General features: G+C 39.3%; 1 protein-coding gene across 1 annotated transcript in view; it reads right to left on the reverse strand.

Moving 5' to 3' along the window:
* Positions 1-27,961, reverse strand: part of CARD11 (caspase recruitment domain family member 11) — a 138,381-nt gene that overhangs the window by 14,042 nt on the left and 96,378 nt on the right. Inside the window, 13 exon segments of the mRNA XM_074281197.1 lie at positions 1,761-1,896; positions 2,828-2,923; positions 4,796-4,892; positions 6,650-6,890; positions 11,379-11,505; positions 12,009-12,210; positions 13,178-13,310; positions 14,208-14,260; positions 15,812-15,912; positions 17,424-17,491; positions 22,236-22,287; positions 23,975-24,151; positions 27,624-27,821. Coding sequence (XP_074137298.1) covers positions 1,761-1,896; positions 2,828-2,923; positions 4,796-4,892; positions 6,650-6,890; positions 11,379-11,505; positions 12,009-12,210; positions 13,178-13,310; positions 14,208-14,260; positions 15,812-15,912; positions 17,424-17,491; positions 22,236-22,287; positions 23,975-24,151; positions 27,624-27,821 — 1,681 coding nt within the window.

The following is a 27,961-nucleotide window of genomic DNA, read 5'->3' on the forward strand; positions in this document are numbered from 1 at the left end:
TGACAGAAGTCCTCCTTTTGTTCCTGGAGTTAATGTCATTGGATATACTAATGGACACTGAGCTTTCTTCTGGAGCTTAGATGGCATTATTTTTGGCTGGATCCCACTATCCCTCCAACCTTGGTCCTACTCCTTCAGATTTGGGATAAGGAGACATTCCCAACCAGATATTGGCAGTGGTGCTGGAAGCTCAATCCCTTCTTTCCTTCTTGCCCGACCCTGTGAGCTACTCCTGCACTGTACAAATCCCTTTCACTAGCCCAAGGAATGGCAACAGGTGCTCAGTGGGAGGGAAAAAAATCAATAAATAAGCACTTCACAGCAAACAACTTCAATTAACATCAGCATTCAGGCTCTTCTGATTGCCACAAACTTTTAGTTAGTGTGATGGGGAGAAGCCACAGCCTGATGCAAGTAATGGAGATGGGGTTTTGTCCCTCAGGCAGTGTCATATCCATGTTCTTGGCTCTACCGAAACAGGAAGGAAAATAGATAATCTGGTCCAGGAGGCCATCCAAAAGGAATGGAACTTTGGAGAGATGGGTGGACTGTGACAAAAAGTCTGCTTCTGCACTCTGCCCCTTATCTTGCTTTCTGAACCATTACTATATTTCTTGTTTGCATTCCTGCTCTAGCAAATGGATTTTCTTGTTTTTCTCATCTCCAGGAAGCTAGACACAGCTAAATGGTGCAGTGAATATAGTGCTTGGCTTAGAGTCAAGAAGATCTGAATTCAAATCTATCCTCAGACACTAATGAGCTTCATCACCTTGGGCAAGTCATTTAATCTCTGCCTCAGTTCTCTCAACTGCAAATTAGGGATTATTATATTATGTGAGGCTAAAACATAACAATATTTCTAGAATGCTTTGTACACAGTAGTTGCTTAATAGATGTCAGTAACAATTTGGATTTTTGATTTGTGCTTGTCTAGCTTCTTTCCACACTGTCTTTTCTTTGACCAGTTATTCTGGGTTTTATTCCTGCCATTTAAAAAGTTTTGAACTTAACATGCATCAATTAAAATGACCACTTTCACATACATAGAACAGAAAAAAAGAGATGTACATGAAAACATGAATCTCTATTATATGCAGCTTGCTTTTCTTATTAAGCATATAATCAATTAGACATGTTAGTTTTCTTTTTGTTTTGTTAGTTTTAAAAACTGTCCTGCTGGTCAGTGATTTCTTCTAGTTTTCTTTCTATTCTCTTCTGTACATTTTTTAAAACATAGTTTCAAAGACCTTTTCTTTTTTTTTCTTTTTTTTGCAGAAATCCCATACATATCTCCTCCTCTCTAATAACCCCTATCTACATCTCTCATTTGAGAAAAAGGAAAAAAAATGAAACCTTTGTAACAAATATATGTAGTCAAGTAAAATGAATTTCATAATGGCTATGTCCAAAAACTCATGTCTCATTCTGCTGCACTTTAAGTCCATCACCTCTTAGCTCAGCTAAGTATTTTTCCTAATGACCAGTAGTTATACCTTGAGTGTATGACACCTTTTTTCATCCTCAGGCAAATGTGTCCAGTTACCATTTCTTTCTTTCTCTATTCTGCCAGCCTCAAAGCTCACCTTCCTTGATAGAATCATTCCACTTGGATGTGGTGAGCATTTTATCTCCACTAAGTTCTCTGCTATAGACTAGGGGATTTAGATTTTTTAGAGTGGCTTTCCATAGGCTCTGAGCTAGAGATTTCTGGTTTTTCTATGGACACCCAGAAGAGTATGTACAAAATCACTTCTTTTTACCTTCATGCTTCTCTGACAAGGGCTTCAAAACATCAAGTGAGGCTCTGGCCAAGTTCCCTGGGTGACCACTAGAGATGATACGAACCCGTTCATTGCTGTTCATTCTCTTATATTTGTTCTCAGATCGACTCACAAACTGGAAAAAAACAGAAAAGAAGTGGATTGGTTTCTTCTATGGGGCTGAAATGAAACACCCTGGCTTTGGTTTCTAACTAGATTTGAATGTTCTCTTCTTTGGGGAATGGGGGTGTAAGTGAGAAAGGCTGTGAATGAGTGACTTTCAAAGATGATCAGATTCTCAAGCCTGTCAGGTGCAATTAGATGGTCCTCCTTGACTTTCCATCACTTCATGAACAGAGACTTTCATTTTTTTGTCTCTGTTTTCCTGGTGCCTATCACGGTATTTAACACATAATAGGTGCTTCACACAAGCTTATTGGTTGACAGGTTGATTTTCTAGAATAAACAGCTCCTAAATTAACAATCTAGACCAGGTAATAATAGCAAATGATCTCATTTTCCAACTGTGCTCATCACAGTGTGATATAGTTGAAGGTCCCATTTTCTTATTACTCTTATTACAGTGTAATATAGTGGGAGGGACACTAATCTATATTCAAAGGAATTGGATTTAAATCCTCCATCTGACACTCACCTATGAAAAGGCCTAACCTCTGTGAGCCTCAGTTCCTCATATGTGTCATAGAAATGATAATAATATCTACTTCACAAGACGATTGTGCAGCACAGATGAGATAATGTACATAAATCATCTTGCAAACCTTAAAGTTCTCTACAAGTGTGAAGTATTATTAATGTTAATTTATTAATCAACTTAAAAATATCTGGTCTAGAAATATTCGAGATCCTTTCCAGCTCATCTATGCTTGTGTGATCTTATGATCTCATGGGTTTGTTGTGGGGGTATAATGAGATAACAGATGTCAGAGGGCTTTGGAAGGTTAAAAATGTTATCATTTTAATAAAAAACATTGTAGGAAAAGCAAAGGGAAATCACAAAGCTCTGGTGCAGACTGGGGTGGGGGGAGTACTCTGAACAGCCTTACCTGAATGAGCTGACCGAAAAGGATGCTTGCTCTTGAGAGCCGGGGGCTTACTCGGGGGTCATTCATTGCAAGAGATTCCTCGGGCTGCAGCGTGTTCTGAAACCATTTTGTCAATCAATTAATCAAACTCTCCTGAGGATGGTATGATAGATGAGACACCATATATCATTTTAGCATCACTTCTAGCCTTAAGACATTTAGGCCTAAGGGAGAAGAAGCTCAACTTTCACAGAATCAGATGGTTTCAAAGGAGAGAACAATGGGAAGAATGGAAGGTATCCAGATCTCAGGGGAAGGTGACCTGGGCCTGTAAATGGAGATTTCAGAGATCAAGAAAGAATGGAATGAAGGCCAAACATCACTGGCCAGCAGGCTTGGCTCAGTCATTATGGCTTCTTTTCAAAGGCAAAGCCTAGGAGGGAAGCCTCTGAAAAAGGACATCTTTAGGGAAGAGTGTCCTGCCGATATTTTACCTGTAGCCAGGACACAGCAGAAACGAGGTGTGAAAGGAAGAAGGGACCTGAGATATAGGGATAAATCAGTCACTTTAGGTTACCTAGCATGACATAGGAACTTTAAAGCTGACAGCCAAACCTTCCCTTGCTGAGAGACTGAGCAGGATTTGGAAGAGATTTGGAGAGATTACTTATCCTCTGTCTCAGGTTTTGGCATGGGATAAGGCTCTGGAAGGCAGGAGGAAGAATGCTCTTATACTGTGGTTCCCAAACTTTTGTTCTCAGCACTTCATACTATTAAAATTTATTAAGGATCTGTCTAAAGAGTTTCAATTTATGTGGGTTATCTTTATAGATATTTACCATATTAAAAATAAAAACTAAATTTTAATTTGTAAACCCTCTGAAAGAGTTTCAGAAACCCCCAAGTTTCTCTGGAGAGATCACACTTTGAGAAACACTGCTCTACTATATAGATAGGACACAAGGCTTGGAGTCAGGAAAACCTACCTTATCTAGTCATTGAAACTTTTGGGAGTCTCAGTTTCCTCATAGGTAACTTGGAAACAATAGTTGCAGTATGCCATTTTGGATAGAGAGCTGACCTCAGAGTCAGAAATCAGGAGCAAATCATTTCAACTCTGTACTCTATGGCAAAGATGTCAAACACACTTCTCAAGTGTGTATAAACGAGATTAAAATGTAATCAAGAGGAACTGCACATGTTTAACATGTATTGAATTACTTGCTATGGGGGAAAGGTAATGGGTAGGAGGGGATGACAAAGCATGGGGCTTTGCAGGGGTGGATGTTGAGAGCTATCTTTGCATGGGTTTTGAAAATAAAAAGCTATTGTTGAAAAAAACGAAGTAAAAATATAAAAAATGTAATCAAAATATTTAATGAAATAAATAAAAACATGTTAAACCAAAGATAATATTACATTTTAAAACTGTCAATTTGCAGCCCTCAAGGCCTGTTTAGTAGCCCCTATTTTTTTTTTTTTCTTTTGCTCTAAAACGAAGTTGAAATAGAAGTTGCTGATCTGCCTTGGTAGAAGGAATTTCTTTATTAGGGAGGTTTTTTATATTGCAGATCTAGTCCCCATTCTTATCTATTACTTATTTTGTGAGATTGCTATGAAATGAGATCACAAAAATAAAGATCTTTGCAAATTTTAAAGTACTGTATAAATACTTGGTATTATTTTTATTGTTTTTTTTTCTTTTTTTGTAAAGTGAGCACTTCACACACCTTAAAGTGCTATTATAATGCAAGTTGTTATTACACAGGCCTAGCAGCCCTTGAGGAAGGAGAAGAACAAGAGAGATGCTGACAGAAGATAAATTGCAGGGATGTGTAGCCTGAGGGCAGTGCCAGTTAATAGGGTCTTCTCTGCTTCTTGGGAGGATAACTTGGCTTTTCCTAAGAAGAAGGAGGAAGGTGAAGACAGAACTCTTTTGCTTTCTCTGGGTTGTGTGGGTTGGCAGAACCAATGTGGGCGCAGACCTACCCGTAGTGCCCGTAGCGTATGGTGAGTGTTCTCTGTTTCATCTCGATTCCCTCTATGCATCAGTCGCTGAAGCTTCACCAAAAGCAGCTGCTGGGCTCTGGAAGAAGGAAGGCTATGATTACCTCCAATATCCAAGAGAAAAGATGTTTGGCTTTTAAAGCTCTTTATAGTCTGGTCTCTTCTCACCTTTCCAATCTTACACTTTGTCGTCTAGTAATATTGACCTTCTTTCTGGTCCTCACACATAACATCCAATTTCCTGACTCCCTTCCTTTTCATGTGACTGTTTTGCCCTGCCCTTTCTCTTCACTTCTGCTTCTGCCTTCCTAAACTTTTTAGTTTCCTTTTGTGCATCATCTTCCCTCTTCAGATTGTAAGCTTCCTGGGGACAAGGATTTTCCTTTTCTCATTTGTATTCCCAGAAATGCTTGGTACACAGTAAATGCTTAATAAATAGTTATCTATCTATCCATCTATTTATGTATATATGTATCTATCTGTCCACCTAACTACCTACTTCAGCTTAAATCCCACCATTTGCAGGAGACTTTCTCCAGTATTCGCTGCTCCCAGTGTCTTTCCATTTACAATGTATATATCTTGTTTGTACATAGCCGTGTACATATGTAACTTGCAGATGAAACCTCCCATGTGTTGTCTCCCCCATTAGAATATTGATCTCCCATTAGAATGTGAGCTCTTTGAGTGTTGGGTCCAGATTTTTGATAATCTCCAGTGATTATCATAATTTCTGCACATACTTATGCTTAATAAATGCTTGTTCACTGACTGATTTACTGAATCCATAGATAGAATTAGAAGGAAAATCTCAACATTAACAAATCTAATCTCCTTAATTTGATAATTGGGAAAGCTGAGGCTCTGTGAGATTAGATAACTTGCCTAGAGTTACAAACTTAGTAGTGTTCTAGGAAGGATTAAAATTCAGGTTTTTCTGACCTTAAGTCCAGCACTCTGTCCATTAGACCAAAGTTTCTTAAGTTGTGGGTCACGACCTCTTATGGGATCATATAACTATTGTGAAAAATTTGGCAACAGTAAAAGCTATCAAATATTCCAGCAAGATTTAATTCTGTATGCAAAAATAAGTACGTCCATCTCATTAGTATGTAAATTTGCTTTAATATTTAATAAATGGTAAAATTATATGTATACCAAAGAATTGTTTTAAAATAAACTTCTTTATGATTTTTCATTAGTAAATGTCTGCTTTACATATTCTTTTATATACCTATATACCCAGGTTTGCATAAAAATTTCTTGGATAAAAACAAGTCACAAGTGGAAAAAAGTTTAAGCTCTGAACTAACCATGCTTCCTTTCTCAGTGTCCTATATGTAAAATGGGAGGATGGGTTTAGGCCCCCTTGAGGCTCCTTCTAGCTTTTGATCTGTGATCCTATGAACTTATTTACCCTATTTCTTCCTTTACACTCTCATTTCCACCATGCACATTCCTATGATTTCTTAGTGCCTTTTCTCCAGCCCTCTATTTATTTGCTTGCTGTCAAAAGTGTCACTCTGCACTTAGACCAGGACAAGTCAGGGATGGGATAAACCCAGTGGGATGCTTAAGCAAGCACACACTGGCTACTGAGAACCAACTGTTGATTGTCAATATGAGCATTTTGTACTACAGAAATCAGCAAAGGCTACAAGTCAGGACTTGGTTTATTATTTTGGATTGTTGATTTAAGAAAGTGATGGAGAAAATGCTAGTGAGGCAGATTAAACATAAACATGTATCAGAGATGCCCCTCTCCCCAATTCTACTTGGTTGTTAAACATTTACCAAAACACTGCTGGACAGATGCCTTTATATTTCTAGACTCACCTGCTATAGCTGGGGATAGTTCCCATTTCCAGGAATCTGTTGCTGAATGGATCAACCCGAGCACATAGCCACTCATATTTATCCTGGTACATTGTGTCACGAACATGTACCACTTCATCACACTTCAATGACATGGAACAGGAGTCAAGTTGACTGGAGATGTTCAGGTTTAGCCGGATGTAGAATGAGTCCCCTGATGTGATCAGGCCATCTTCCATGTCCTTTAGCAGCTTCCGGTAACCTGAGGGGGAAGAAGAATTGAAAAAAAAATCATCTCTGCTCTGCCACTAGTGTCTGTCTGTATGTATGACCTGAGACACTGAGCTCCTGTCTTCTTTGCATAGGGAGGGATTCAGAAGATCATATCAAGGTACTATTTCAAATGGAACTAATCATGATAACAGTGACTCCTGATGGCTTAATGGCAGTAGAACATATCCTACTGGAGACAGTCCAGGACCCTGAGCCCAAGCGCCTTGGGAATAGTGATACTTTTAGACCAGGACTCTCAACTACATCTTGGTGGAGATGCTTCTTGGCAACTACTCCTGAAGGTGCTACAACCACTGCATGCTCCCAAAAGAAAAAAGAAGTCCTTGACATTGTCAAATGGCTCAACATCAGAAACTGATATTATTTTATCAGTGGAAATGACATTAAAGAAGAGGACTGGCCATCTGTTTTGCTGTTGAGCCCTGAGGACCATGAGACCTTTGTATCTGACAAGTGGCTGAAACATTCCATGTGTTGTCTCCCCCACTGGAATATGAATTCTTTCAAAAAGGGTTTCTGTTTGTGCAGATTTGAGTCCAAGACCAGATTGTTATGACATATTGAATTTGTAGTGCACTAAAATCTTCACATGTTTTCCATATGAATTGTAGCCTAGCCACACCTTCCCTATTCTGTATCTGTTTGGATGACATTAAAACAAAAACAAAAATAACTTTGGTGCAAAACTACTTTTATTCCTATGCTTGCTTTATACCTATTCTTTCTCCATTGCTTTATGGCTCCAACACTGTCCCTGTCAGACCAAAACTTAGCATCACTGGTTTAGAATTTGGAGGTAATTAAGTCCAACACCAGAGCCCAGTGGATAGTTAGTGAAGTTAGAAGGACTGTGTTCAAATCTGGCCTTGGACACTAACTGTGTGACCGTGGATAAGTCACTTAAAGTTGTTAGTCTCAGTTTCTTTATCTGCAAAATGAGCTGGAGAAATTGCAGATAACTCTAGTTATTTGGACCCAAATAGGGTGCTAAAGAATTGGGTACAACTGAAATAACTCAACAGCAAAAAGCCCAACCCCTAATTTGTGCAAATGAGAAAACTAAAGCTTAAAAAGTCAAGTCAAGTAATAAGTGTCTGAGGCAGTTTTGAACTGAAGTCTTCCTGATTCCAGGTTCAACATTCTATCCACTGTGCCACCTGGAGAACTTCCTTCTAAGGACAGGCTGTTTGAGTTCTGGTTGAGATCCTGTGCATTGCTAATATTTTAAATTAAATTAATCAGATGCTATTTGTTGACTTACATAGAAGGCACTGGACAGCAAGAGACAAGTACAGTAACTGACCTTATCCAAATCATGGACTAATGTTTAAAGGGAGAATTGTATATCACCATAAAAAGACAGAACAATTATGAGTCATTGAAGAATAACTCTCTGAATGCTTAAGTGGAATAAGTGAAAGTCAGAAAGTGAAAGGAATCTTATGCGTTTGGAATAATTGGCCTTAAGCTCACTCTTAGATTACTGAGAACTTGTTCCTTCTACTAATTTAGCTTGAATACCTTGAGCTCTTTTACTGATTCTTCTCTAAATTTTCCTCATGCTACCAGATAACAACAATTAAATAATATCTATTTATATTTATTTATTCACAATATGTTTATATTATATTTATTTATAATATATAATTATTCACATTATATTTATTTATGATATATGATTTTAATAATATTCATTATATAAATTGAATATAATACAATGTATTATATCTATTGTATTTACTATATAATAATATGATATAGTTATAATATATAACATTTTAAGGTTAGGAAAATATTTATTTAAACTCTCTTATTTTCACCTCAAAGCTATGAAGTAGGTACTATTATGATCCTCATTATACAGATGAAGAAACTGAGGTTCAGAGAGATATTCACAGCTAGTAAGAGCCCCAGCAATTTTGGTACCCAGGCCTTCCTGATTTCAAGTTCAATAGCCTACCTACTAAATTATGCTGACTAAGGGAACTAGAAGAGGATTAATAACAGGGGCCAACTATGGATTTTGTCATTTGCGGGGCTGAGGCTGAACAAGTGATGCAGACAGCACATCTTATGATTTTCTATTAGAATGAATGCCAGGCCATGGAATGAGAAAACTACTCCCTACTAAGTGTCTGCTGTGAAATTTGACCTGTGTTTAGGTGCAGAGCATTATTATGATTATTTTCTGCACTGACAGGACACTGCTGGAAGGATGCTTTTGCCGGTGGAGAGAATGTCTGGAGAGAAGCTGGCTATTTATGCTCCGTTTAAACATTCATGAGCCCTAGCAGTTAAAAATAAGATCCAGCTGCAGAGATAATCATCCAGGAAAATTCAGAGGTGAGAATGGTAAATCAGCCGTTGGAAATGTAAAACAAAGCCTAGCGCACAATAGCTAGGCGACTTAGGCAAGATATGGGTAATACTATTAAAAAGCCGCTGGAGGCAAAGGGAAAAGGGAATGCTTGTTACAGGGATGCTTTAGGAACCAAAGAGCTAAAGGTCTGTGAGTTTTAATCCGATGACAGCCTAGCCTCCCCAGGCAGAGCCTAGCCCTGGACCAAGAACTGGTTACTGCAGCCAAGTGATTGCTTCAGATCCAGGAGAAAGTGCATTCCTTAGTCATGCATGCAAGAAAACAAAAACTCCATTTTGCAAGAAGCCATATGCTCCATTTGGTGTTTAGCTATCCTGTTTGCTCTGTCTGCCAGCTCTCTTCTACCCTGTTTTCTAAGCCCTGTGCTTGCACATCTAGGAAACATGTTCCCCATTTGTGGTCAGATGGGGTGCAAAATAGCAAGTGTGGATCAGTGACCTGCCTTTGGTCTGATCATAATTGCTCACAGCTCTGGCTGGTCTGTAAGACTGAGGCCAGCCCAGAGAGGGAGGGAAATGACAGTGTGAACATATAACTTGTCATTATGAAGAATGATCTAGAGTAGAGGTCTGTGGAAAGATTTCAAGGGGTCCATGAACTTGGGTGGGAAAAAAAGAAATCTTTATTTTCATTAGCTTTGGTTTCCTTCTTATCCCTATGCATTTTATTTTATGCATTTTAAAACATTCATCTGAGAAAGGGTTCAGGTTTCATCAGACTGTCAAAGGGGTCAGTGACACCAAAAAAAGATAAATAACTCCTGATTTAAGAGAAAATAAATCGTACTGATGGAGTTCAACAACAAAAACTCTTGCATCTAGAGTGCTTCGATGTTGATAAATACTTTGCTCACAAAGGCACTATGAGTGCTCCCAAAGTTTGCTCACAAAGGCAGTGCAAGTAGTCTCACTTAATATGGAAAGAATATTGAGGAGATACCTGAATTCAAATTTTGGCTCTATTGTTTACTAGCTGTGTGATCTTGGATAAGTTATTTCTGAGCTCATTTCCTCATCTTGTAAGATGGGGTAACATATTAGTTATATATATGTACATTTTTATCTATATCATCTGTGTCTACATTTATAAATATATATATTTGCATGTTTTCTCTCCCACTAGACTGAACTGCTTGAGGAGTGTATTTACCTTTTATTATCTCCAGCACTTAGCATAATGCCAGGAATATTAGTAATAGTTTAGTAAAAATGCTTGTTGATTTGATTTATTTGAGAGTCTATTTGGCATAACCAATAGAAACTTGGTCCAGGAATCAGGAAGAACTAGCTGAAAGTTCCAACTTAGACAACATTGGCTGAGTGAATTTGAACAAACCACTAAGTTTCTTAGTGTCTCTAAAACTATAAATTAAAGAATGGGTGCTGATCTTCCTTGGTAGAGGAAGTTTCTTCAGTTGAAGTTCCTTCATCTTGGAAATAACAGGTTTTTGGTTTTTTTGTTTTTTGTTTTTTTTTTTTTTTTGATCTCCTTCTACCAAATAATTACAGTGCAGGGAAATATATGCATCTGGGGGGAGTAGGAAAGGCCTCATGTATAAGATTGTTTAAGTGGATACATACAGAAAACCAAGGCTTCTAAGAGAGAAAAATGAGACTTATAGATGTAGGAAAACTAAAAGCTTCTGCAAGGGCCTGGAGAGAGGAAGTGAGATGTCTTTGATGAAAAAGAGTTACTTTGTTACTTTGACCAATGCTTAGTAGAGGGGCTTTCTTTATGGAGATTACCTACACCAATGAAAGCCAGGTTCAGTCTTTCCCCCAAACTTACTTCCAATGCCTCCCTCCCTGAATGGTCCTGAGAATAACATTTTTAAAACTTAAATGTGAGTTGCTATTATTATTACCATCCACATTTTACAGGTGAGACTCCAAGAAATCTGATAGCTTGCCCTAGGTTCTACTGCCAGGAAGTACCAGAGCCAAAATTTAAACCCAAGCTTCCTGAAGCTAAATCCAGTGCCCTCTCCACCATTTGCATGAGAAGATTGGAGAGAAATGAATGGGACCCCACTGGAGCGTTGGCCGTGGTGCTGAATGGGCTTTACTCAGGCCTTACCTTCATGGTTGAATTTATAGTGCAGTGTGACGGGGCCATTACATCTCTGAATTGTCCAGTGTGCTTCCTCCTTTGTGCATGTATCCAAGGGAACGCTCTGCTTCTCGCCTTTGATGCAGCCCTCCAGCTAGATATCAAAGAAACACTGTTCTTCACTGTGGGCTCCATGAGCTGGCCAAGCTTCGTGAGTAGGATTATTCCACATATGAAATAAAAGCATCTTTTTCTGAACAAACAATTTCCCTGATACTACTGGGAGGGAATAAAGCTTCCTACTTACATCATGCTTGTTAAACTTTTTTATCACCCACCCCTCTGAGCATGTGCATGTATGTGTGTAGTGGTAGGAGTCTGTTCTAGAAATGCAATTAAGAATACTGGATGGGGCTGGGGACAGAAGGAAGTGTGACCTTTCATAAATCCCATCCCCTCCCAAAGATGATATTCTTGGGAGAGGGGCAAAGAGGCCAGAGAGGAGGTTCTGCTCTTTCACATTTTTTTCTTTCCATTTAGGCATTCCATAACAAAACACAGAACAGATTGTCAGGGGACCTTGCATTGTGTCAGTGGCATAAATACAGAGAAGAAATGGAGGGGAAAATAATGAGAACTTTTTTTTTTAAACCTCACCAGTAGCAGCTGGTGTCCCTCCCGGAGGCCTTCCTTTTCCGCCAGGGATCCTGGCTTGACAGAGTGAATGAAGTTGCCTCGATCATTTCCCCCCAGCAGGGTGATTTCAGTGATGAGGTTATCTCCGTTCAGGGTTGTGTGCTGCACCGGCTGGCATGTGGTCTTGATGTGACCAACAGATGTGACAGAGGGACGGAAAGGTCTAGGGCCAGGAAATCAAGAAGCTGTTTAGATGGACCTTTTTCAGATGCAGTGGGCTAAAAATAGAGAGCTTCTACCCAGGAAAAGCCAAGAGGAGACAGAACCTGCATGCACCAGCTTCCTGTGTTTATCAGGAGATGGAGTGTGGACAGAGAGAAACTAGTTTTAGTGGCTTAAGTTGTGGGAGAAGGCTTTCAACTAAGTCCTTAATCAAAAGCATAGGTGGGAAATAGAACCAATTTTCCATGACTAGAAGGGACCAAATCCAGACATTGTCAGGACTGTGACAAAGGTCACTGGACTCAGTTTAGTTCAACCAAACCTTGCCCTTTTGTTAGCTGTGACTCTTTAAGTTTCAGGACTTCGACTTGAATAGTTGGTGATTTTGCCAAATAATATTTCACAGGGACTTTGAGATGCACTGGGAGAAGCACTGGGTAGGGAGTTGAGAGTTGGGAAACTTGAGCTCATAGGATCATAGATATGTATAGTCCTAGAAGGAACCTTACAGGTCATATAGTTCAGCTCCCTCATTTTACAGATAAGGAAACTGAGACCCAGATAAATGCAGTGATTTTCCCATGATAACACAGGTACAGTTAGGATTTGAACTCAGATCCCTTGACTTCAAAACCAGCTTTCTTTCCACTGGCCCCCACTATTCCAGCTCAGAATCTGATATTAATTACCTGAGCAACCTGGAGAAGGTCACTCAGTTTCTAAGGACCTCTATTTATGTCTTTCATCTACATAATGGGGGTATTTGGACTAGAAACTAAGCTCACTACTAAATGATTTAAAGTTCTGTGCTTCAGGATAAATCAGAAGTCCAGGGTCACATGCAGCTGTCATAAGTTGGTTTGCCTCTAAGACTACTAGGGTAGGATTTATCTCCATAAAACCCAGTTCTCTCCCTTTACCACTACCCTCATGCTCATCCTTTACTCTCTCATTTCCTACTGTAATACCTTTCCAGAGAAAACTTCCTAAACATGATGTTGACTTGCTCAAGATCAAAGGCATCCAGGCTCTCCGACTGGTGAGAAGAGGAAGAGGAGTGGATTGAGGGGGGTCCAAAAGAGTAGCGATCATGGTTGTCATCTGAAAGGGGGAGGGAAATAAGATTGAGTGAGGTGATGAAGCAGGTGATAATAGCAGTGACCAATTAAAGAAAGGGAGACAATATGACAAAACTAATCCACCCATGTTTATCTTGCCAGATGTCAGCGATACTCTGGAATCATGGTTATGTTGACTCTTTTGTTTCTTTTTAGCCAAAGTAAAACTGCAGAACCACAAATGGCTCCCTAGCCAGATATCCATATTCCCTTTGGAGGGAATGATGCCCCTGGGAGAGAGATGATCCATGTAGATAAGGAAGCTAGGAGGGAGAATACAGTTGGCTCATTCCATTATCCAGAGGAGAAGATGATTCTTAGAAATAGAAGGTGGAACCATTTGTGTTCATTCTAATAGAGAGTGATTTATATATTCCTCTGAAGTTGTGAACCATTATGGCCCAATGTCTGTTTCTCAAGCCTGTTATCCCAACAACTTTCCTTCTTACATCTTATGGCAATAGAATTCAATGTTTTCCCCATCATCCAAAACCCTTTCCCTCCCTCCTCTTTTTCTTCCTCCTCTTTTTTAGAGGCTAGTTTTCTCTGTTATAGGCTAGAAGTTCAGTGTCTACTCATAGATTAGAATGGCACAAGAACTTGGATCTGCTTTCTCTGACCTGGGATGGTTTACTCTTTCCGAGACAATTTAGTGGTCTTTTGATCTCTAGGGACTCATCATATCATTTCCAGACTTATTTTAGACACCTATTTGACCTAGCTCAAGAGATCCACCAGCCTCAGCCTCCCTGGTAGTAGTGATTACAGGCATATGTCATCCCACCCAGCTCCGTTCATTCTTGCACTACTAACTTGTTAGAGTAGACAGAAGTGTTTCTCTCTATATTTTTAGGATATCTTCAATTAGCCATTAACTTACCATCTAGATCTAAGGCATCAAATCCAAAACTGTCAGCATCTTCTTCAATTATACTATAAGACAAAAGAGATCATGGTGGTAGCAGAGTATGTGTGTGGCCAAGAGTGAAAATGTTTGTATTTTGGGGGATGATGGTAAGGAGGAGGAGAAAGAGGAAAGAGAGAGAAAGAGATTGTGAGAAATTTTCAACTTTCTAATAGATATTGATGAGGGAGCTCTTCATGGCAGAACCAAGAGATGACAGATAGAAAGTGAATATACAGGATGGCATGGGGACAGCAAGAACAAGATTGGGAAGCAAAATAAACATCCTCACCAATCCCTAGTTATCCATTGGAAAGGAATGTACCATTAATAAGGTATCTTTCAATAGAAAATGTCTTTGGAGATTGAGATATACATGTAAGAGGCAACTGCTTAGGGGTGAATAGTGTCAGGGGAAGAGAGCACAGATAGCATTAATGGCATAAGCTGGAGAAACGGGGATGGGAGATAAGCAGAGGTCTCTGATCTCCTGAATTGGATGTTTTCAATTTGATTCTGATTTCTTTGAGAAATTAATTGCGTGACATCCATTTCTACTTCAATGGACTTTATTCCATGATGGGTTGAAAATAGCTTGAGTGCTCTGATAGGCTTCTTCTTGTTGTTTTGTCCTTCGTTCTTGAAGACAATCATGACATCAGGAAGATGATGCCATAATATGGAAGTGAGGGAGGGCTGTGCAAAGGCACCGGCCTCATTTTCTCCTCCAGTGGCAAAATATAGGTAAGGACAATAGGAGATGGCCTTGGACACAGTGGGAGACCTTGATTTTTTTAAGCTAATGAATGGGAGACAGTTATGCTTTATACTTTCTGGTGATCTCCAGAACACCCTCCATTTTTTACTTGTGGTCTTTTCAAATGGGACATCCAGGGACACTAAAAGCAGATCAGAGTGTAAGAATAACAACAGCAGCACATGGCTACCTAAAAAAGAAAACTCAAATGATCCCAAATCCCATGTTTTCTGGTCTGCTTTCTGCACCAGGCAAAAGAGACACTTCAGGATTATTAAAGGGAGTTTGTGCAGAATTTCCAGTTAAGACACTAGCATTATAGACAAATTTAACACAGAAATTCTAACTTCTTCTGAAGTCATTCACCAGAAGGAACTGTGGAGTAATTCTTTAATTCTCCTACTGTCCAAGTCAATAATTCCTTTCAACAGATGATCCCTTTCCCCAAATAGGAAATGGAATGCCCAATTATTCCTTTGAATGCTAAATCAAGGGAGAAAAAGCAATGGTAGTGATGGGCCACACCAGAAAGTCAAGTACCAAATAATGGCTACCCACATAGATTGCTAAACTTCTGTATTCTTGCCAGCATCCTTCTATTTTTCACTTTGGGATAGGGACTTGTCCAACCGTAACCTATGCTAGGATCTTAATTTCTCAGTGGCACTGGTAGGTTTCCAGTGTCTCCCTTCTATCCCACTCCTTGGAGGAAAACCTAAGGATTGTGGCTCCTTGATGGAAGTTGTCTGAATTGACTAAGCAGCATGGTAATTCTTTTTTTTTTTCTTTCCAAGGGACTTGTCTTTCTTTCCTAGTCACTTACCTACGATGAGGCACATCTTCTTTACATCTTCTGACAATGGAATCATTTCCTGGAGGCTCCGCAGTGATAGACATTATGCTATTTCGATTTCTAAGGGGCAGCTTTAAAACACAAATAGACACATTATGTATACATATATGCATACATATATCTAGATATGTTATGTATATACATATATGCATGTGTATACGTGCATATGTACATACATATAAATTGTGTGCATTTTGTATATGCACATATATGTGTATGTGCACACATATGTATATATGCATGCACACACATGTGTGTATACACACAATTTAATACATCTTTATTTGGGTCTACATCCTTAGCTAAATCTATGTCCCTTTCCACTCAGAAAAGTTTTTGAGGCAGCCATGACACTCTGCTTTCCCCTCCAAATCTTGGCTAGAGAAATGGAACAGGCTTAGTTCATGACCACTGAGATTAGTGTACATCTGCTTACACGTCTGTGTGAATAAGTGGGGCAAGAAGGGGAGGAAGGGTGGTCCTGGCATATTTGCCAAAGAGCAGGATGCCACATTTTCTCCTTCAGAGACTGCAGAGATTTCCTTGCTCACCATGCCCAGGACCTTTACTATATGTTCCAGGGACAAAGGCATGAAAACACCAAGTGCTGCTTAGGGTCGTAGCAGCCCCACACCAGTGCTGAAATCAGGCTCATATTAAGGAGGCCACCAGCTAGGCTGCACCATAGTATATGAGACTTGCCTTTAAGGGGCTGCGTTGGAGGTGTTCTATTCCACACAATAGTCAGGCAAGAATCCTTCATTACACACCTCCCTGCCATTATCCTTCAGGGACTTATTTTGAAAGTTGACAAGCTTCCTAGGGCAAGAATTCTTAATCTGGGGTTTGTGAATTTTAAAAATATTATAATTACAAATTGATATAATTGAATTCCTTTACAATGCCAGGTATTTTATATTATTCACCTAAAATATTATTCTGAGAAAGGGGTCATAGGTTTCATCAGCCCTCCAGAGTAGTCCAAAATACACAAAACCAGTTAGGAATACATGTCCTGTGAGATCTGCCCCTTTCAGGAGCAGGGTTTCTAATTTCCAGGGGTTTCTATTGCTTGTGCGGTCTGGGTGTTGGGGACAAGGCAGCTTGGTTCATAATTAGAACTGCCTAGGTAACAGCTGAGCTCGCCTACAGTGAGGGAGGGAAGAGATAGAAAATTTGCTTTGATATACTTGAATTTCCACTTAACTGCATTACCACCCTGCCTCCCCAATCCTCCCAAAATTGCCAAGGGCTGAGAAGATACAGCAGATCCCAGGTTTTCAAAGGTATATAGGACTCATTACAGCTCCTGTGAGACCCATATCTGCTCCTCCTACTGAGTATTAAATTGGGAGAAAAGGAGGCAAGGAGGTGTAAATGTGTCTTAAGGTTATGTTGAAATATCTTTAAATAAAACATAAGCCCTAGCACAATGACTCTGGAAAGGTGAATAGCATGGCTCCAATAACATGCCTATGCGTGAAGAGGAAGCAGAAGGCAATACTCTCTAGGAAACACAAAAGGAGCAGGGGATAAGGTTACAGATGGTTGCAAGGAAAAGGAAGGGAGAGGAGCATCTTACCATTTTGTTGAGAGAGTTGTCAATAGAAAGAGGATTGGAGGAGTTGCTACTGGCATCCATTCCATTTTCTTTATGAGAGAGAGAGAGAGAGAGAGAGAGAGAGAGAGAGAGAGAGAGAGAGAGAGAGAGAGAGAGAGAGAGAGAGAGAGAGAGAGAGAGATTAGTTCTAGATGTTTTCATTTGACCATTTAACTCATCTGCTCAAGAAGCATTGATAGCTCCCTATTGACTAGAGGCAATACAAATTCTCTTGTTTGCCATTTAAACTCTTCAGTCTGGCTTCAGTTTGCCATCCCACTTAACCACTTTGTCTCTCTGTCTCCTTAACCACTGTGTTCCAAGTCACATTGGCCACTTGCTGTTCTCTGTGAGTGACATTCTATCTCTTGCCTCTGTGCCTTATCATGTCTCCCATTTCTGGAACATATTCCTTCTTCACCTCCATTTCTTGAAATTTTTAACTTTTTTCAAAGTTCAGCTCAGATTCCATATTCTACAGACACAAAGCCTTCCCTAATCTCCTCTACTTCAGTTATTATTGCTCTCCAGACCCTGCCCCTGTGATTTTATTGTTGTGGGGAGCACTCATTGAGAACCTTCTTCTACTGATGCAGGTCAGCATCTTTCCTGAAGCTTAGTCTTAGAGGCTGAGATGTTAAGTGACTACCCAAGCAGTGGTCCTCAAACTTTTTCAATAGGGTCCAGTTCACTGTCCCTCAGACTGTGGGAGGGCCGGACTATAGTAAAAATAAAAACTCACACTCTGTCTGCGCCCCTCAGCCCATTTGCCATAACCCGGCGGGCCGCAGAAACGTCCTCAGAGGGCCGCATCTGGCCCACTGGCCATAGTTTGAGAACCCCTGGCCTAGGGGGTCATATGGCGAGTATGTCATAAGTGGGACTAAAATCCAGGTCTATCTGACTCACAGGACAACTCTATCAACTCTGCCACACTGCCTCTATAATGTTACTTTATTTTTTAATAGAATCTTATTTTTCCATTTACATTATAAAGATAGTTTTCAACAAATTCATTTTCCATAAGATTACATTACTTTATTTTTAACTTATATATTTTATAATTTACTTTTCTGAGTACATCATGTATACCTCAGTAGAATGTAAGCTCCTTGAGGGCAGATTGTCTCATTTTGGTCTTTGTTAATCCATTATCTACTACAGAGTCCTCCTATGTTATATATACATTGTAAATGCTTAATAATCACATTGAATTGAATTGAATTTGGTTCTGAACTTTCCTAAATTTAAGCATTTAATGACCCTGGGAACTTAGTGTTGATGGATGAAGTATATTCTCTATCTTAACATTTTCACTTCCTTTCTTCTCATTGTCTAGGTGACCAATAACAGATCAAGGAAAAACATTCATGCAACATAGCCTTCTTAGTCCCAAATACCACAATGGATAGAAATAGGGTCACTGGCTAAGGGTCTTTGCTGCTCAGTGAGTATCATGGGGGAAGACAACTTGGAAAGGAAGATGTTTTGAATAGTTGAGATATTCAAGCATTTCCTCTCAAAGTGAAAGCCAAACCAACCTTGTCCACCTAAAAGTGGAGGAGGACTAGGGGACCAAATCTAAAGCTATAAATTGTCTCTGGACAAAATTTTAAAGTAGCCAAAGGCTGTCATGTGAAACTACTTTGTAAAGTATCATATGACATTTTAAAAAAGTCTTCTCGTTTTTTATTTTTAAAATGTCAAATGTGTTGTTATTCTTACATCATTCTTTTCCAACTTTGATTGAAGTACCATTATCTTCCCCAGATATGAAATTTCAAGATCTCTTTGGAATACTAATTTCATATTTTTAAGTTTAACAAAACTTTAAATATTTAAATTTTATCCTATTTCTCTGAATAGTAAAATACAAAACATTGTTATTATATTATTACTATTATATGCTTACCTCTTCTTTCTATGTCTTATTCCTTTCATCAATAACCCTGCTCTATCTTATAGGCACTCAATTTACCAACCCACACTCAGAGATCTCATATTTGTGTGACCTTAAGCAAATTATTTATTATCTTTGAGTGTCAGTTTACTCTGTAAAATAATATTGGGTTTGTTAATCAATATGGGTTCCTCCTTGAGGCTGCTACGTGGTATAATGGTTAGAATACAAGTTCTAAATTGAGACATCTTCCTGAATTCAAATCTGATCTCTTTACTTCAGTTTTCTCATTTGTAAAATGAGCTAGAGAAGGAAATGGCAAATGATTCTAGTATCTTTGCCAAGAGAATCCTAAATGAAGTCATGAAGAGTTGGAAAAGATTGAAATGATGGTTCATCCCAAACCCACCAATTTAAGACAAAAAACTGGTTCAGAGTGACATGACATGAAGGGGTGAATTTCCAATGGAGAAATGTCAGGTGTAAATCACTGGGTGAAAATTGAGAGACAGAAAGACGGAGAGATAGACAAAGGGAGATATTGAGACAGACAGAGAGGCAGACACAGAGAAAGATAGAAGGAGACACAGAGAAAACATAGAGACAGAAGAGAGATAAAGACAGACTGAGAGATAAAGACAGAGGAAAACAAACAGAGAGACAGAGACAGAGACAGAGACAGACAGACACAGACAGACACACACAGAAGAGAGAGAGAGAGAGAGAGAGAGAGAGAGAGAGAGAGAGAAGAGAGAGAGAGAGAGAACAGAGAAGAGAGAGATGCAGAGACACACAGAGAGAATTGTGTGTGCATGTGTGAGCTTCCTATTTTCTGATATCCACTTGCCCCATGGATAACCATGGGGGATATCTCTCTCTGGGAGAGCCACTCACTCTGGGTGGATGGATGCTCCCTGGCAATGCAAAGTTTAGGAGACAAGAGAGTGGAATCTGGATTTTTGTCCCCCATTCTCTACAAACCTCAAAGGATTGCACTTAGTGGGGTGCTGGTGGTGACAGCACAGGACAGAGTGAGGGATTTGGTAGAGCTAGGGCTGGAAGCATTCAGACTCAGAGGATCCCAACATTAGAGCTGGACAGGACTTCAGAAGCCATCTTGTCCAGTCTTTCACTTTGTAGTTGGAAAAGTAGAGCTCCAGAAAGAAAAAGCCCACAGTTGTACAAATAATTCAGACTTTAAGCCTAGATCTTAAAGCTTGAAATTATGCACTCTTTCCTCTATACCATGGGTCCAGCTATTTTAAAAGGGTTAACATTAACTGACCTTCCTATAAATCAGGAGTAGGGAATGTCTGTCCCGTGAGCCATATAAGGCTGGAGAAATTATTTGCTAAGATAACCACAAGCGATGATGAGCTAAGGGCTAGGTACAATAACCTCCCACTGTTTCAGTTCTATAAGTTGATAGTTTTGCATGGCCTTAGAATGATGTTATAAATATCCAAATGGCCCTTGGCAGAAAAGAAGGTTCCCTATCCCTGCTATAAATCATTCCTGAGGAGAGAGTGCTCTAGGTTTTGGGAGGGGGGATGAGCAGACAAATCTGGCCAGAATCCTCTTTACATCTCCAAGAAGGAATCAGAGTCTAGATCAGAATTCTAGAATATTATTATTATTTAGTTGTTTTTCAATCATGTCTGACCCTTGGTGAACTCCTTTGGGGCTTTCTTGGCAAGGAGACTAGAGTAGTTTGCCATTTCCTTCTCCAGTTCATTTTACAGATGAAGAAACTGAGGCAAACAGGATTAAGTGTCTGAAGTTGGATTTGAATTTAGCTCTTCCCGACAACAAGCTTGGCAGTCTATCCACTGGGCCATTTAGCTGTCACTCTATTCATTCTAGAATGGCTGTCTCTAAATGCTCTAGCTCAGATGTTGGTAAGAGGTTTGGCACTTACATGGACTGAATCAAGAGCTTTATGATTTATTCCTAAGACTAGGAAAGGGGGCAGCTAGGTGGTGTAGTGGATAGAATAACAGCTCTGGAATCAAGAGGACCTGAGTTCAAATTTCAGATGCTTGACAAGTAAGCCATTTAACCCTGATTGCCTCGCCAAAAAAACGAAAAAACACACAAACAAACAAAAAACTAGGAAAGAATATTGGCTATAGGTCTGGATTCAAAGACTGCCTCTATTATCTCTTTGTTCCTTTAGATAAGTCAATCGATATCTCTGATGCTTGATTCCTTCATCTGTAAAAAATGAGTGACTTCTAAGGTCTCTCCCAGTTTTAAATCTATGTTCCCATTCTTTTTTGATCCTATGACAACTGGATTGAGGTGCCAGCTTTCATTACATTCCCCCCCTCAACTCTGTCTTATTTCCCTTACTCCCTCTTCCTTCCTTTGCCTCATCTGTAAAGTATATATTACCATACCCAGACTTTCCATCTCTTGCAGGGATGCTATAAAAATGAATGAGGTATGTTAAGAGGGCTGTCTGTGTCTCAGAGAACCAGGTATTTACAGATCTCTCAAGTCATTATTCGCCTGAGTCTCAAATCCCTGGGGATTTTCTTTGGTTGAAAAGTTTTAGGGGGAAGGTCAAGCATCCCTCCAAACAGTAACCCATCAGCAAAAAAGCAAAGTTCAGCAGGAGTAGTTAAGGGTCCCGGATAGACCTACCAGGAGGCAGAGGAGGAATGTAGCTTGAGCCACAGATGTTACGTTTGATCAGTCAGGACTCCTGCCCACTTCAAATGACAATTATCATTAATTATTGTCTGAAGCCTGCTCCCCCCTCCCAACCTGGGAATTCTCAAGCCTTGTCCTGGGTTTACCCTGCCGGCTTGATTACTGCATCCGGAGAAACAGATGGACTGCAAGAGACAGATTGACAGACAGTCAAGAGGGATCTGGGTTTTCTCACTAACCTTGAAAATCTGATGCCCGCTTCATGCTGACGGGGGATTTAGCTCTTTGCAGCTGAAAGAGAAGAGAGGGAGGGGAAAGAAAAAAAAAAGGATGGGATAAGAATCAAACACATGTCACAGACACATGTCACAGAAATTGAGAAAGAAAGAAAGAAAGAAAAAGTCACTGCTGCCATTCTGTCCTTTGTCAAAATGCTACCCCCTGTCAGACAGAGGCAGAGGAGAGTCCCTTGAATTATGGAGCACGCCAGGATACCCACCTTCTGCAGCAGGAATGACAAGATTTGGGCTCAGATTAGCCAGCTGCTAATACAAACGAGACTGCGCTCTCCCCACCCCACCCCTCACATACAGGCAGGGGACACAATATGGCTGCGGGCACAAGATGCTACAATATCCCAGAGAGATGGAGGGGGACAGATAGGATTCAGATGCCTCAATAGAATGAGAATGAGTAAATCTGGGTATAGGTAGCAGGAAAATGTTGGATTGGGGGAGGAAGAGGGATGGTTCTAAGGAATAGGAAAGGGCAAAGTACTCGGGCATCTCTAGGAGATGACCTTTGGCTGCACACAGTTCCATGGCTAGAACTCTGATTTGCCTCATGCTTTTGATGCATGTGCCCAGATAGCCCCAGCAAAAATGGGATGCGGATTACATATTTTCATGCCCTGATTGGCACAGATTTTCTTCTTCTAAATCATGTACATCATGTCAGTTGGTCATGAGACATTCAGTCATTCAATCAACAATCATTAGACTGGCAGCAGGGCAGTGTGAATGTGATTAAAAATCTTTTAACTTCACTTTATTTTTTATTCTCTCCTGCTCTAAAGCAGAAAGCTGGGCATAACTTCACCCCTAACTGATTCTCATTAGTAGGGAAGAACTAATTATAATGATAACATAGAAATGATGGGAACCTAGGAAGGGCAGGAAAGTGGACCCCTGCCTCCTAGAATTTGTAATAGAGAAAGAGAGGGAATCTGTATATGTCCTCTAGATTTGGAGAAAGCAAATTTCAAAGGAATCGGAGGTACGATAAGTGGATCCTATGGACTGAAATTCTATAGGGCAATTCGGTTCAGGAGGGATGTGGAATTGTTAAGAATGAAGTTCTATAGACACAAAAGGAAGCATTTCCAATGAGAAGGATAATAGGATCATACTGTTTCATCAATAAGTGCTGCCGCATTGATTGATACTAAGTACCTGGGAAACATAATAAAGGGCAGTCTTGGTTCCCTTTCCTCCCCCAGATTGCTCCCCTAAAGCTCATGTGATTGTGTCAGTAGCCATTGAAGTACCCAAAGCCAATCTTCTTATTAACAGTTTGCCTGGAGTAAATAAGAATTGATCTTTGGTGAGCTAAAATATTTTATTTTGTTATTATCTGCAATCATAAAGGAAGACAGATGAGTAGAAATAGACCAATAGATAACAAAAGCAAACTGGTAGGTTACTAGTAGAAATAATCCAATAGGTGTAAAAGCAAACTGATAGATTTTGGACTTCCATTCATAGAGCTGAATTGAGACCAGCCCCATTGTGGCTACTGAATCCTTCTCTCCACTTCTACTCCTCGCCTCCCAAAGAAAGAAATGAGACTTTTCAAGAAGAATGTTTATATCTGAAGGAGTGACATTAGCTACTTGATCTCTTCCTTTTTATTCAACCAAGAGAACAAGTTAATTCAGAAAATTGGAGCTCAGATCCCTGGTTTCCCCATAAAGAAGTACCTGGATGCCCTTTAAGTTCATTCTCCGCTTTGGGGGGTGATAAGGCAGGAAATACTTGCTGTCCTCTGGTGAATCCTCAGAAGTTGATGAATCATCTGCCTCCTGACCATTGGCTTTAGGGCTAGAATCTCCAAAGGTCTGAGAGATAATAGTTACTGGAAGATTTCTGGGAAGACTCTGGAAACAAGGAGATAAATTTAGGGTAGGTAAAGGTATCTTAAAAACAAGTCACAAATAAGAGGGATGGATGTCATAGCACCACTGGTACTAGCAACCCATCTTAATTACTTCCTAGTTATGTGACTCTGGGCAAATCCCTTAACCTCTGTTTGCCTCAGTTTCCTCATCTGTAAAAAGGGTATAATAATAGCACCCACCTTCCAGGGTGGGTAAGATAATATTTGTATAGCATTTCTTAGCATTGTACCTAGCACCTAGTAGGGATCATATAAATGCTATTGCTATCCTTGTGGCCATTATTATTGTTGTCATTATTACATTTTAGGATTATCCTTCAATCTATCCTCTCTTCAAATCCATTCTGCCATTGAGTTTAATTGAACTTTCCTTTATCACCTCTTTCTTATTTGTCTGCAAATTTTCATGCTTGCACAAGCTTCACCTCTTGTTTAAACTTTGAGGACTATTTAAGGTCTGCTGTCCTTCACAAGTAGACTATTATAATAGCCTGATAATTGGTTTCTCAGCCCGAAGTCTCTCTTCCTTTCAGCTTCCTTAATCATCCTTGACTCTAAGGAAAGATCGATCATCTTAAAATACCACTTTGCATGTGTCATGTGTCATGTGTAACTTTCCTGCTCACAAATCTTCTGTGGCTCCCTACTGCCTATATAAAAGAGAGCCCACATTTCTCTTTTTGATTTAAAGTTCTTTATAATCTGACTCTTAACTGCTTCTACAAATCATTTCCCACTGTTCTTTTGCAGAATTGGTGGGATGACAGATTTAGAACTGGAAGAGATCTTCTAGATCATCCAGTCTAACCTGCTTCATTTTACAGATGAGGAAATAGGATCAGACAAGGGAATTGCCCAAACTCACTCAGCCAGTGAAGTGACTAAGCTGGGATTTGAACCAAGTTTCTCCAAATCTAAATCTAGAACTGTCCAGTGGGCCCTTGTGCCTTCCATTCAGTTCAGCAAAGCTTTTATTAAGTGTCTTCTATGTAAAGAGGAAGCTGGGCTTAGAACAGAGAAAGATGACCTTTGACTGACTGACTTAAGTCCCATCTCTTATTCACACTGACTGTGTAACCCTGGGTAATCACTGAACTTCTCAGTCTTCCAGGAAATTTTTTTAGACTTTTTAAATTACAATTAGCATATGTATGTATGTCACACAAAATATACACTCTCTCTTTCTCTCACACACACACACAGGGTTCTAAAAGTTTTGGTGCAGTTTTAAGTTTTAATAAGCTTAAATTTTAAAAAATTCAGTTAATTTTAATGAATAGTTTTTTGAGTTTTAATAAGCTTAAAACTGAACTAGGACTTTTGTACACAACACACACACACACATATATACATACATGCACACATATCTATATATCTATTTATCTATCTGTCTATAGAGCTAAGTCCCAATTAGTGAGAATAATGAATCCTATGAAGTGCTGTCATTATTTGAATTTGCACTGTATATTTCTATTGAGCTAGAACCAATTACTCTATTTTAAATAACTGTGCAAAGAGTGAAAATTTGAAAACATGAGCTCAATTCATGGGAATCATTATTTGCACTAATTGGGACCTATGGCTTTTTAGGATACTCTGTATGTATATAGGTAGATCTAGGTATAATTTGTACAATATATATGCAGCTAAGTCAATTACCCTATTTTATATATTATAATTTTAAAGAGTACAAATTTGAATATATGTAACCATTTCATGGTTTCACTATTTACACTAATTGGACCCAGAACTTTTGGATATCCTGTATGTCTATGCATAGTTTGAAATAAAAATCTATATACTTTTGTGTACAGCTAGGTCAATTACCTCTATTTTCACGTTATAACTTTAGAGTCCAAATTTGAATACATCTGACTTCTTCATGGATTCATTATTTCCCCTAATTCAAACCTGAGACTTTTGGGATATTTTATATATGTATACTAAGATTGAGATGGAATCTATATATCTATATGTATAGTGAGGTCAGTCACTCTATTTTTCACATTATAAATTTTCAGAGTGTAAATCTCAATACACGGGGTCACTTTGTGGAATTCATTATTTGTATTTGTTAGGAACTCGTGTCTAAGTACAAAAAGAAAGTGACTTGCCCAGTGTGACACACTAAACACTGAGGCTGGATTTGAACACGGATCTCACTGACTCCAGGTCTGATGCTCTATTCACTGTGCCATCTGGCTGACCAATGATGAAAGCACAGCACACTATTTTTAAAAGAGGCAAACAAAGACTGGCTGAGGAGAGTATGAGAGTCACAAGGTCCCATTCTCAAAGTCAGGGATAGTCATATTTTACTGTCTGTGCTCAGTTCTGGGCTCCCCTATTAAAGAGGGGCATGGAAATCTTGGAAAAGCTTCAGAAGAGAGCCAAGATGATTAAAGGTTTAGAGAATTTAACGTGTGGTCCTTTTGTGTATGTTAACAGCTAAGGATTAGATAGCTAACTCTACAGGGAAGAAAAATTAGCAAATTAATGAATCAGGGTTTTGTTTATACTGGTCTTAAGAAAGGCAATCACTTGTTTGCTTAAGTAAGAGTTTCTGCTTTTCTTACAGATATTGGTTGCTGAAAGCCTGGGTCCTCACTGTGAAAGAAACTACCAAATTGAGACTACCCCCTGGAAATTTACCCAGACACTAATGACTTCAGTGAAATTATTAAACAATAATTGGCCTTGATGGCAGAAGTGTAAACAGGATCCTTATTATTGATTTTACCAATTGTTCTTCTATTGCTGACATATGTCAAGATAACATAAGATTATAGAATCATAGGTCTGGAAAGGGTCATCTAGCTTATTCCCCCCAATTTGCAGATGAGTTTAAAGACAGGATTATTTAGTATGGAGAAGAATTGAACTTCTGTCTATAACTAAATGAAAGACAAGTCTTGTAGAAGAGGTCATCAAAATATAGTTCCAGAATCCTTGGGAGTCCCAAAGACCCTTTCATGAGTTCATGAAGTCAAAACTAATTTCCAAAAAATACTAAGGCACTTAAGTGTCTAATATTGTAAAGATATAAGTTGCATAAACTCCTTAGGGGATTCTTGATAATTTTCAAGCATACTGAGACTAAAAGTTTGAGGATTGCTGTCAGAGAATGATGGATCATTTTCAATAATGACTTTTATATTAGCAATTATTATTGTTATTATGCATTTTAAAGTTTGCAAAGCACTTTTCTTAATACATGTCTAGAGGTAAGCAGGGCAAAAATTATTATCTCTATTTTATAGAAGAAACTAAGGGATTCACCAAAGCCACAAATCTAAGTAATTATCTAAGTGAGAATTTTAGGTCTTCTAGAGCTAGATTTTCTCCACTACAACAGGCTGCCTATTTCTTCTAACTAGCTACTAATTGCCTCCCATGATGGCAGTATTATGGCTTCCTAGATGAGAGATGGAAGATCAAGGGCTTCATCCTACCTGGTCAAGGCCACTGTTGTCTTTGGAAAGGCGCCGGAGTTTGCTCTCCAGATTCACAATACAGGCTTCCTTCCGGACCATCTCAATCCTCAGTTCATCATTTTTTTCCTCCAGTTCTCGAATCTGCTTTCTGTACTTGTCCTTCTCAATCAAGCATTGGGAATACTGTGTCTGTGCTTCATCACGAGAGTGGAATGCCTACCATGGACAAGGAAATATGACCACCTGGGTCAGCCATATGATTCACACCAAATCAAATTCCAAATCCCAAACATTCCCTGACCTCCAGTTAGGAAGATCTCTTTTCCTCATTCTTCCAATTGGAAACCATGAAAATA

This window comes from Sminthopsis crassicaudata, chromosome 1, assembly GCF_048593235.1.
Source record: "Sminthopsis crassicaudata isolate SCR6 chromosome 1, ASM4859323v1, whole genome shotgun sequence".
Taxonomy (NCBI): domain Eukaryota; kingdom Metazoa; phylum Chordata; class Mammalia; order Dasyuromorphia; family Dasyuridae; genus Sminthopsis; species Sminthopsis crassicaudata.